General features: G+C 54.5%; 1 protein-coding gene across 2 annotated transcripts; it reads left to right on the forward strand.

Moving 5' to 3' along the window:
* The first annotated feature begins 206 nt into the window (after nucleotides 1-206).
* LOC123652278 lies at nucleotides 207-10,948 on the forward strand. Of its 2 annotated transcripts, XM_045581221.1 has the most exons (6): nucleotides 207-1,091; nucleotides 3,057-3,155; nucleotides 3,434-3,532; nucleotides 3,811-3,909; nucleotides 5,810-5,985; nucleotides 10,695-10,948. In XM_045581221.1, exons 2-6 carry the CDS (start codon nucleotides 3,067-3,069, stop codon nucleotides 10,808-10,810), a joined length of 579 nt encoding a protein of 192 aa, XP_045437177.1. In that variant the 5' UTR covers nucleotides 207-1,091; nucleotides 3,057-3,066; the 3' UTR covers nucleotides 10,811-10,948. The 2 variants fall into 2 exon arrangements, with proteins under 2 accessions (XP_045437177.1, XP_045437176.1); XM_045581220.1 differs by lacking the exon at nucleotides 10,695-10,948 and having other exon boundaries at nucleotides 5,810-6,500.
* Nucleotides 10,949-11,456: the final 508 nt, after the last annotated feature.

The raw sequence follows: 11,456 nt of genomic DNA on the forward strand, positions 1-11,456 counted from the left end.
ATGATGACAGGGAAGCATCATTCAGCTGCCTTCTACACCACCCCAGTGGGGGATACCTCCCACCCCCTTGGCATATGCCCTTAACCGGAAAGGAACCCAGGGCCCTTTAGTCTGAGGTCCGATGCTCTATCCACTGCACTAAACTGGTTAGGGCTTGACCTTTGCTTTTGCAGGGTCGGGGCCATGCATGGAAATAGCCAAGTGCCGTTTTCTCTGTCCTCTGGGCTGAGCTCTGTGCTCTGTGCTCCCGTGTCATCACATTGAATTCTCGAGATGCCTTTGTGACCTGGGGGGCCCGTCCTCAGACCTCGGAGGCAGTGGGTCTGGACTCCATTTGATTGAAGCCAAAGCTTGGGCTTTCCTGCCCCTCCCACTGGGTGTTATTCGGGATCAGGAGTTGAACCACCTCAGCCTGAAATTCCTATCCAGCCCGTCATTTGTTTTATTGATGTCAGAGAGAGGAAGGGAGAGGGCGAGAGGGATGGAAACATCAGGGATGAGAGAGAATCTGTGATGGCTTCCTCCTGCACGCCCCCTCCTGGGGATCGACCGCTCCTCCTGGGCGTGTTGCTTGAATAGGCATCTCACCAGTGAACTGCTGCTGCCTGGGAGGCCGCTCCACCCACTGACCCACACCTGCCGGGCAGCTTATTAATGAGATCGTTTACATTTCTTTTGAAATTGGCTGTGAAGTCCCCAGAACGTGCTGTACATTTTGCACTTAGGCGCCTCTCACCTCAGACTGGCTGCGTTTCAGTGCTGAGCGGCCACACGTGGGCAGTGGCCGCCCGATGGGCCAGTGCACTTGTCCTCCCCATGTCACTGGCTGTGTTGGTCCTGAGGACAGGTGTGGCTCCTACCGAAAAGGCCCTCTTGTGCACGTGGCCTTTCTTCTCTGGGAGCAGTTTCCCAGCAGTGGAGCCACAGGGGCCTTGGTGGAGGACACATTGTTGATCTCTGTTTCAGTCGCTCACCCTCTTGACTAAGGAGTTGGAGGAGGAAAGAAGTCAAGCCCAGAGTCAAACTAACACACTGAAACAGCTGAACAAGACTCTCCTGGAAGAGCATGCTGGCACCTGGCCTCAGAATAAGTAAGGGGGTGGGGTGACCGACGCCTGTCTCCACGGCTCCTGGCTTCCCGCTCCACACACAGCCTCCACATTCAAGGCAGAGAGCCCTCTGGTGTACTGGCGTCCCCAGGGCAGGGCAAGGGGACAGACCATCTTCCCAGCGCCCCCGCCTCTCCTTTCCCAGGAATGGGACTAGATTTCTGCAAGGAGGGGTGGTTGCATTTTGCTGGCTTCCAAGACATGGCCCACTGCCATCTCCTTCTTCCTCTGCTTTTGAGTTAAGCTCCATTTAAAAAATGAGAGGTGAAGAGAGGCACCTAGGGGAGAGATCCAGGATCACGGGATGAGCTCTTTCTGTGTCTGACTTCCCCCGAAAGAACTGGAGAGGGAGTTGTGGGTGCGCCGTGATTGTCCTCCCTCTGCTGACATGACACGGACCTGACTGTGGCGTAGGCCCTGCGAGGGGCACAGGACCTGTGACCCGGTGGCCACGCACCAGCAGGGGTGATGGGATATGAGCAGAGTGTGTGCACAGCAGACAGATGGTGAGGAGCTCCATGGAGGTGTAGAAAGAAGCATGGTGGTGAGCATCGGGGTTCTGCTGCTGACCCAGATAGAGCCAGGGCCAGCCAGTGGGGCGGGATGGGGGGCGGGGCGTGAAGATGGAGCAGGAGTGGTCTGGGTGCAGGAAAGGCGCACGCAGTGGCAGGAAGGAAGGCTGGAGCAGGGGGCAATGAGATGTGGAAGGCGTCCATGCCTCGCTAAGGAGTGGGATTTACTAGGAGTGAGTGTTTATGGTCTAGAGGCCAAGGGAGCTGCCTGAAATGAGACAGGAGGGAGAGGCTTGGTGCTGGGAACCTTGTGGTTGGAAGTCAAGTAACCGGAGAGGCATCTGGTGGGCCCAGGGTGACCTTCACCCCTCGGTCCTAGTGCTGCTGGACTGTCCTTCCTTGTGGTGGGGTATGGCTGGCCCTGAGGGACAGGGACAAGGTCACAGTGACCACGGGGTCCTGTCCCAGCCCCCCGGGGTCAGGGTGCTGCTTCACCGTTCTCCCGGATTCTTCAGCTCAGCTCCAGCCGGCTCGCCATCCACTCAGGATGGCTTACCTGGAAAGCCACATTGTAGTTTGGGGTAGAAATGACTGTGGCCTGAGTTGGCTCTCTGTAACGCAGTGGGTACAAATGACCAGCGGAGGTTGGGCAGGTGCCAACTGGAAGCGTCGGGCTTTGGTACCCAGGGGATGATGTGGTGATGGTTTGCATTAGACAGTGTCTGCAGGAGGCCAGGGAGTTGGCTGGCTTCCTGAGCTTCTCCGAGGGGAGTCCTCCCAGCCCAGGGAGGGTTGCGGGGCCTGCGCTCCGTGAGATTGTGCGCCTCATGGTAGGGGTCGGTCAAAGCAGACAGGGAAGCACTCTAGCATAAGGCCGAGGAGCACGACTGTGGGAGGAGAAGAATACAGACTGAAAGAGCAGATGCTGAGCCAAGGGCGCTGGGAACCCAGGGGTTCTGTGGGCCTAGGCCCAGCGGTTTGTGAGTCATCACTTTTCACTCTGATACTTTACGGTGAGCTCTCAGAAAAGCCCAGAATTAGGAGGGACCTGAGCAGCCTTTTGGCCAAATGAGCCTTAGCTGCTGCCTCAAACCCGGGGACTCATTTTCCAGGAAGGAAACCGGGGTGTGAGCTATCAAAGCCCACGGATTTGTGATCCTGAGTTTCACATGGTTCGGGCCTTGCTCTCATGAGATGAGGTACAGCCTGATCCTTGGGGCTTTAGCAGGTCTCCTCAAGTGTTAGGTTCCCAGGCCCACACCATGTACTTCCATCCCCATATTCCCACGTGGCGAGCATGACGGTCATGAGCTCCGTGATGTCTGGTCCCAGGGAAATGCCGGCCCTTGTGGGCCAGGTCCCAGCCCGGGCCGATAAGTCAGTTTACACATTTTATGTAAAACCAGATCGTTTTCTCTTTCTCTGCTCTTTACAGAGGCTCATTGATGACAGAACCTACAGGAAATGCGGAGGAGGAGGAGGATGACCACCTAATGACACAAACAAAAGAGGCCCAGAGTCCTGCTGCCGGGATGTGAGTTGTTCTCAGTGGCGGTAACTTATACTCAGAATACAGAGCTGCTCTGTCACGAGTGGGCAAAGCCAAATGGAGCAGGGGCCTGTTTGGTGGGCCCACGCCACTTGCTTCATCCCTGTATTTTCACGTGGCGAGCATGACGGTCATGAGCTCCGTGATGCCTGAGTCCCAGGGAAATGCCGGCCCTTGTGGGCCAGGTCCCAGCCCAGGCCGATAAGTCAGTTTACACATTTTATGTAAAACCAGATCGTTTTCTCTTTCTCTGCTCTTTACAGAGGCTCATTGATGACTGAGCCTACAGGAAATGCGGAGGAGGAGGAGGATGACCACCTAATGACACAAACAAAAGAGGCCCAGAGTCCTGCTGCCGGGATGTGAGTTGTTCTCAGTGGCGGTAACTTATACTCAGAATACAGAGCTGCTCTGTCACGAGTGGGGAAAGCCACCTGGAGCAGGGGCCAGTTCGGTGGGCCCACGCCACTTGCTTCATCCCTGTATTTTCACGTGGCGAGCATGACGGTCATGAGCTCCGTGATGCCTGAGTCCCAGGGAAATGCCGGCCCTTGTGGGCCAGGTCCCAGCCCGGGCCGATAAGTCAGTTTACACATTTTATGTAAAACCAGATCGTTTTCTCTTTCTCTGCTCTTTACAGAGGCTCATTGATGACTGAGCCTACAGGAAATGCGGAGGAGGAGGAGGATGACCACCTAATGACACAAACAAAAGAGGCTCAGAGTCCTGCTGCCGGGATGTGAGTTGTTCTCAGTGGCGGTAACTTATACTCAGAATACAGAGCTGCTCTGTCAGGAGTGGGGAAAGCCAAATGGAGCAGGGGCCTGTTCGGTGGGCCCCCACCTTCCCTTCTGTGGCAGGTCCCCTGTGCGTATGTCCCTCCCAGCTCTGAAAGAATGGAGTTTCTTTCTGTCCCGCCCTCGGGGGCATCCTCGGAGGGATGGGGAATGCAGCTGGCCATGAGCCTGTGGGAGGGGCCTGGAGTCTGTGGTTTAGAGCCAGTGAAGTGGGACTGTCAGGCTGTGTCTCCAGGTTTCAGGACCTGGAACGCCATGTTTCTGTTTGGGGAAGGAAGCGTGGCCCGGATACCCGGGCCAGCACCCATGGTTTTCAGGCTTCCCTCTTGGGCTTCCCTACATTCCTCTGGAGTCTCTGGGCCTCAGGGTGGCTCACCATCACGTACCCTTCTGCAGAGCAGCAGCCCAGCGGGGGGCCAGCTTGGTCCCTGAGACTGCCAGGCTCAATCCAGCAGGCCTTCCCCTACCCCAGCCCAGCCTTGAGGTCAAATCACCATGAATCCCGCAAGGCCTCCTGTGGACATCCCAGAAGCTCAGCATTTTTCAGCCTCTGCCCGGCCCTGGAGTGGATAGCACATCAAGGCATCAGTGGGGAAAGGGAGGGAGCTGAGGAAGCACAGTGCTGCTCCGCTGCAGAGCCAGGGGATTGAACCAGATGCGGTTCTTCTTGTGACAAGAGAATGCTATTCGCAGTTAGCTGCAATGATTACCCTTTAAGTTCACTGCTTCCATTTATTTTTATTTCATTTTATTTATTCCCTATAATAAAAGGCTAATATGCAACTTGTGCCCTCACCGGGACTTTGACCAGGAAACGCGGACAGCCAGCCAACGGCCTGCATTCCCTCCTCCGGGCAGGCCAGGCCAGATGGGACCCAGTATCGGATTGGGCCGGCCAAACCCACCCATGCACCAATTCGTGCACTGAGCCTCTAGTCTATATATTTGGAAAAACGTTTTTATTGTTTTCAGAGGGGAAGGGAGAGAGAGAAACATCAATGGTGAGAGAGAATCATTAATTGGCTGCCTCCTGTACATCCCATATGGGGAATTAAGCCTGCAACCTGGGCATGTGCCCTTGACAAGAATGGAACCCAGGACCCTTCAGTCCAGAGACCATCACTCTATCCACTGAGCCCAACTGGCTAGGGCTATTTTAATTTATTTTAAACATCACTTGGGGGTGGGAAAGAGAGAGAGAGAGACCTCAATATGAGAGAGACACATTGAAGGTTGCCAGCCCACACCCCCCACTGGGCCCAGGGATAAATCTGTAACCCAGGTCCATGCCCTGGACCCAGAATCAAACCCTTGACCCTTGGGTGTTCGCGCCAGTGCTCTAACCCCTGAGGCACGCCGGCCAGTGTTCACTCCTTTTCATCCAAATGGCCCACTGGGCCTGCCCTCCTGCCCCCTCACCCCAATTCCTCCGTGCCGGGAAGGGGCAAAGTCTGCCCGCCTGTCCCACGTACCATTAGCTCTAGCTGGAAATGAGGAGGTCCTGCTCTTATGGAAATGGCCTTTGGATGCACAATTGCCAGCACAGCTAGATGAGCCGGGCACCTGTTCCGGTGCCTCCCAGGGACCCAGAGTGGAGGCTGCATGTGAAGTCCTGGTTCCCGAGAGGCTAGTGTGGGTTTCTGCCACCGGGAACGCTTCTCCCCTCCCTGGGTCTGTGCGAATGACTGCAAATGTGTCCCATGCCCTGTGGCCACATGCGATGGTCATGGTGCTGGTGACACACATTCGTGGGAACCTGGTGCTGAAGCCCCAGTTAACGGCCACTTTCCCGGCTGGAGGGGCAGTGAGGGTTGGCATGTCCTGAACCTCTGCTTCTAATAGGAGAAAGCACAGAAGTCGATTAAGAACCATGCTCAGATTCTTCCAACGCCAGAGACACGGCTCAAGAGGACAAGCCACGTCACCCGCAGAGAGCGCTCCCGGGTCCCCGGAGGCCACCCCAGCCGGCTCGGGCCGGCTGGAAGACAGAGACACCGGCAGTGAGCCCCTGCCAAAAGGTAGGAGGCGCTGGCCTGGCTGCAGGAGGGCAGTGAAGGGGAGGATGGCAGGCCTCCCTCGTGGGCAGGGCAGAAGCATCGAGAAGCCAGCTGGGTGTGCACACGTGTGCTTGGAGGCTGAAAGAGGTGCTCCGCACACACCCACCCACGCCAGGCCCCTTACGTGTGTGGACACCCAGGTAGAGAATGTGAACCCCCGTCTCTGTTGTGGTGGTTTCGTCCCAGAGCCATTTAGTACCTTCAGCATAAGAAGCCTCCCCATCACGGACACTGTGGTGGGTCCTCGAGTATCCAGAGCGGATTTCCCGACAGTTACCGCAGAGACAAGCTCAGGAGAGTATGTTTGTGGGGTTCCTGGTCTCTGCCAGGCCTTGGACTAGCCATTTCTGCAGGGAGATCCCACGCATGTAACACGTCATGGACATCTGCCTGGTCTTTGGCAAGGCTCGGGCTCTGCTCTTCCCGGGCCTCTAAAAGCAGGTGTGGTTCTCCTCTCCCCCCGACCCAGCCCTGAGTCCTCCCACCAGGGGGCGCGCATTTAGGACTGTGGCGGGCATGAGCCAGAGGTGCCAGGGGTTTTCTAACTGCATGTGCTGCTTGCGTTTCCTGGAACCTAAGAGGCTGGCAGCTGTGAGCTGCCCCATTTCGTGCTCATAAAAAGAAAATGAATGGGTGGTGGCAATGACGGTTTTGTCAGCATTGTTAACGTGCTGACAGTGACTGGGAGAGTGCCCCGACTGCATCCTGGTTTCATAGAGGTGCGGTGTGGTGGAGGGGGGGGTGTTCATCTTACTGAAGAGAGCCATCACATTAAATGTGGTTGTTTTCAAATTCACTTGGAAATATCATTTTATTGGTTGTTCTATCTAATTAAAGAGTAATATGCAAATTGTCTGTATCTCTGCCACACCAACAAGCCATGCCCACCATCCTATCAGGATCGAGTATGCAAATTAACCCAACCAAGGTGGCTGCGGCCACAGAGAGAGCAGAAGGCTTGGGTTTCTCCGGCAATGGAGGAAACCAAGCTTTCTGCCTGCCATGGTCTTGGCTTCTGCTAATGCCTACAAAGTTTCAATTATAGAAGATGCATAAATCCCAGCAAAAATGGTTGCAGCCACAGAGTGAGCAGGAGGCTTGGCTCTGCTCAAGGCTACAAAGTTTCCATTATAGAGGATAAATGAATAGCAGATACTAGGACCTCTTCTTGGGTTGATAGGGGTCGTGGCCTGCATGCAAACCACAAAAGGCCCCTGGCCCAGGCCACCTCACACCTCAAGGGAACCACCACCCTGGTCCGAGGCACCCTTCAGGGAAAACCAGCCGGCCCCCACCCATTCACCAGGCCTCCATCCTGTCTAATCCTCTCATCTAATAAATGAATAATATGAAAATTGATCTTCATGCCAACATTCAAAATGACTGCCCCATTGTAGTCAAAGATGACTGATCCCATGTGGACACAAGATGGCCACCACAAGATGGCCAGCAGGGGAGGGCAGTTGGGAGGGACCAGGTCTGCAAGGGAGGGCAGTTGTGGGCAATCAGGCCAGCAGGGGACGGTAGCAGGGACCGACCATGTCTGCAAGGGAGGGCAGTTGGGGGCAATGAAGACTGTAGGGGAGGGAAGTTAGGCGTGACCAGGCCAGCAGAGGAGGGAAGTTGGGGGGTGACTGGGCCTGCAGGAAAGGGCAGTTGGGGGGGACCGAAGCCTGCAGGGGAAAGCAGTTGTGAGTGTTAGGCATCAATCCGGCTCACAGGGGAGTGGTTAGGGGGTCATCAGGCTGGCAGGCAGAAGCAGTTGGGGGCAATCAGGAAGGAAGGCAGGCAAGCAGTTGGGAGCCAGCAATCCTGGATTGTGAGAAGGATGTCCAACTGCCCATTTAGGCCTGATCCCGATAGGCAGTTGAACATCTTCAGATTGGAGAGGGTGCAGGCTGGGCTGGGGGACACCCCGCCCCCTGTGCACGAATTTTCTGCAGCGGGCCTCTAGTTCACCTGTAAACCCGCCAAACGTGCGCCCTGGGAAAGTGCAATTTGCTGAAGGACACTAGGACTTTCTGAAGACGGGGCCAGGCCTGAGACTCGTGCGCTCCCAGGGGCTGGCGTTACAGGACCCGACAGGACCCAGGGCCGGGGACAAGCCGCCCTGTGAGCGTGACTGGTGCACCAGCCGTTCTGAGGGGCTGTCACCACTTCAGGTCCTGCCGTGTGGCTCGAGATGCAGCAATGAAGTGTTCGTTCCCGGACCCACTGTCTGGGGACTGGTGCTTGCATTCCCAGCCTCTCTGGAGGCGAATCAGGTGAAACGCCCACGTGCAGGTAAATGATCATGAAGCTTATTGACTTATTGACATTGTTTTAACTAGAGGGTTCAGTAGCCTCAGGTTTTCATACTGGCCCTTCAAACTCTTTGACATGTATCACGTCAACTCCTGTGATTGGCTAAGTTGATTAGTAAGCTATAATCAGCCTAATTGAGTTAGCAACACTTTCTGAGAAAGAACTGCTTGACAGATCCAGCTGTGGTTGGATCCATGAGTGAGCAGGTCTGTGGTTGATGTTAGTAACAGCAGCCGCGCGATGGTGCTTTCTGGGCTCAGCGGCCTTTCTGTAGGTGACCCGCCTAATCCGTCTCCTTGAGTCTAACTGCAGGGTGAGCTGGGCACGCTTCCTGTCCCCTGTTCAGAGCCGGGAAGGTGAGGCTTGACAAGGGTAAGCACTGGCCCAGAGGACAAGTGGTGGAGCTGGGTTCCGAACCGGGCCTGACAGATTACGGGCCTGAGCCCTTAACCTCTGTGAGCAGGGCCTGCACTTCAAGCTGCTTTGGTCCCTGAAGATGCTACACCATCTTGGGGCACCAGCACTGAATAGTGGGTCCCTTCTCCTTTGGTGTGAGCTGTGGCCAGCATGTGGTGCTGTGGGGGCAGAAATAACAGGGGTGCTGCCCTGCACTTGAATCCTCAGTGAGAACTGGGAGAAATCCCTTCTATTCATCCATGTACATGACGAGTTAAGGAAGTCAGACCACTCGCCTTCTCTCATGAGACTATAATTTGAAGGTTGTGAAGGGCAAACCTAGAGGAGAGGATGTGTCGGGATCTAAGCTGCGATGATCCTTGATTTTGAGGGTGTTTGGGTATGAAATAGAGGTAGACATTTTCTTTTTTCTTTTCTTTTTTTAAAATACATTTTATTGATTTTTTTATAGAGAGGAAGAAAAGGGGGATAGAGAGTTAGAAACATCGATGAGAGAGAGTCACAGATCAGCTGCCTTCTGCACACCCCCCACTGGGGATGTGCCCGCAACCAAGGTACATGCCCTTGACCGGAATCGAACCCAGGACCTTTTAGTCCACAAGCTGATGTTCTATCCACTGAGCCAAACTAGTTTCGGTGAGGTAGGCATTTTCATTATGTTCAAGTCATCCTGCCGTAGAGGCTGTTAGAAGTTCAAGAATCAGCAGTGATTCGAAACGGGTTTGGCTCAGTGGATAGAGCGTCGCTCTGTGGACTGCAAGGTCTCAGGTTCAATTCCGGTCAAGGGCGTGTGTACATGGTTGCGGGCACATCCCCGGTAGGGGTTGTACAGGAGGCAGCTGGTCAATGATTCTCCCTCATTAACATTTCTAGCTCTATATCCCTCTCCCTTCCTCTCTGTGGAAAATCAGGAAAATATATTTTAAAAATGAAATTGTAAAAAAATAAAAAGGATCATGAGTGAGCCCTGCCCGTGTGGCTCAGTGCTGATAGCATCACAGGACCAAAGGGGCACAACTTTGCTTTCCTGTCAGGCGCACATACCTCGGTTGCAGGATTGATCCACAACCACGGTTGGGGTTTGTGAGAGCGGCAACCAGTGGACGTATCTCTCTCACATCCATGTTTCCCTCTCTCTCTCCCTCCCTCCACCTATGTCCTCCCTTCCACTCTCTCTCTAAAGATCAATGAAAACTATACCCTCCCATGAGGACTTTTTAAAAAGAAGTATTATGACTGAGTAGTTCGGGTGGACTATGTCACTGCATGCAGCAGGCCAGAGACATGCCCTAAGTGTCCCAAGGTCTTTGCGGAGGAGCAGGAGTTGGTGTGTGAGCCAAGTTGTCAGGGAGCCTGTCACTAAAATGGATGAGTAAGCCCAGCTGGTGAGGCTGCGTTGGTTGAGCATCATCCTGTGAGCCAGGAGAACACCTTCTGATTCCCGGTCAGGGCGCAGGCCCGGGATGCGGGCTCCATACCAGTACGGGGCGTGCAGAAGACAGTCGATCCATCTTTCTCATCATTGATGTTTCTATCTCCCTCTGCCTCCCCCTCTCTGACAATCAATAAAAACACATTGGACCAAAACATGGAGGAGTAAGAAAAGCCGAGCCCTAAATCGATAAATACCTTGTTTAATAACGTCACCCGCTGACATGGAAAGTGGTCTAACGCATCGTCTCCTCCAGCAACACAGAGTTCTCCTCTGGAGCTCCGCAGAGCACCGGCTCCAGGCGCCACTCCGCGGGCTCAGTGGAGTCAGAGCACAAGTGACTCACCGAGTCCTGGTTCGGGGTGGGCCATGGGGAATGTGGCATCTCTCCTGGGCCGGACAGGATTCTGATAGTCCAAGTACATTTAGTGAACGTAGCGTCATTGGTCATTATTCAATGCATTCACTTGCTATTTTCTGTGTTTTTTATCTTTCCTCCCTTTGCTTAACAATTTAGCAACCGGGCAACAAAAGAGTACCTTTTGGAGCAGGAAGAAGAAGGACAAAGTCAAAGACCAGTCTCCCAGGGCCAGCTCGACTTTGTCTAACCTGTTATGTTGCTGCAAACGTTAAAGTGCCCCCCCGCCCCCCCAACTAGCCTCTCCCTTTTTTCCGACCCCGAAGATTTATTATCCTTCCCCTTTATCCCTGTCTTGACCATATACCCTTTATTTCTGAAAAATTAAAAAAAAAAGACAAAGTCAACAACAACAAAACACCAAACAAACAAGCCCAAAGAAAACCAGTACTTATGGAAAAAAAAAAAGACCCCGTAGCAAATGGAAACCTCTATCGCCATGACAACAAGGCCACATCAAAGCCAAGGAGCCGCCATCGGTGTGTCCCACTAACTTCTGTGTCGTCTACTTGGACTCGGGCACTGGCCCTGCTTCCTGGGTTGCCACGGCCTGCTCCTGCCTCCGCCCGGCTCCCGTAGGCGCACTGGGAAACGCGAAGTGACTCTGGCTTGGCTGCTGTCTGTCCATCTCCGCCTCACTCTCCCCATGGTGAGTTCACGCACTGATGCCCTGGATTTCAGTGGTAACGCAGAGTTAGCTCCGACCTTCATGGTGGGTGTGACACCTTTGAGGAGCTGAGGGGCAGGAGCAGTTCTGGCAGAGTGAGGAGAGGGCCTGCAATCCGGACAGTGGAGGGCTCCGGGGCCCAACGGCCCCCGGGCTGCCTGGCGCCGGACGATGTGCAAACAGCCCTTGTCCTT

The sequence above is a fragment of the Pipistrellus kuhlii genome, unplaced genomic scaffold (genome assembly GCF_014108245.1).
Source record: "Pipistrellus kuhlii isolate mPipKuh1 unplaced genomic scaffold, mPipKuh1.p scaffold_m20_p_137, whole genome shotgun sequence".
Lineage (NCBI taxonomy): Eukaryota > Metazoa > Chordata > Mammalia > Chiroptera > Vespertilionidae > Pipistrellus > Pipistrellus kuhlii.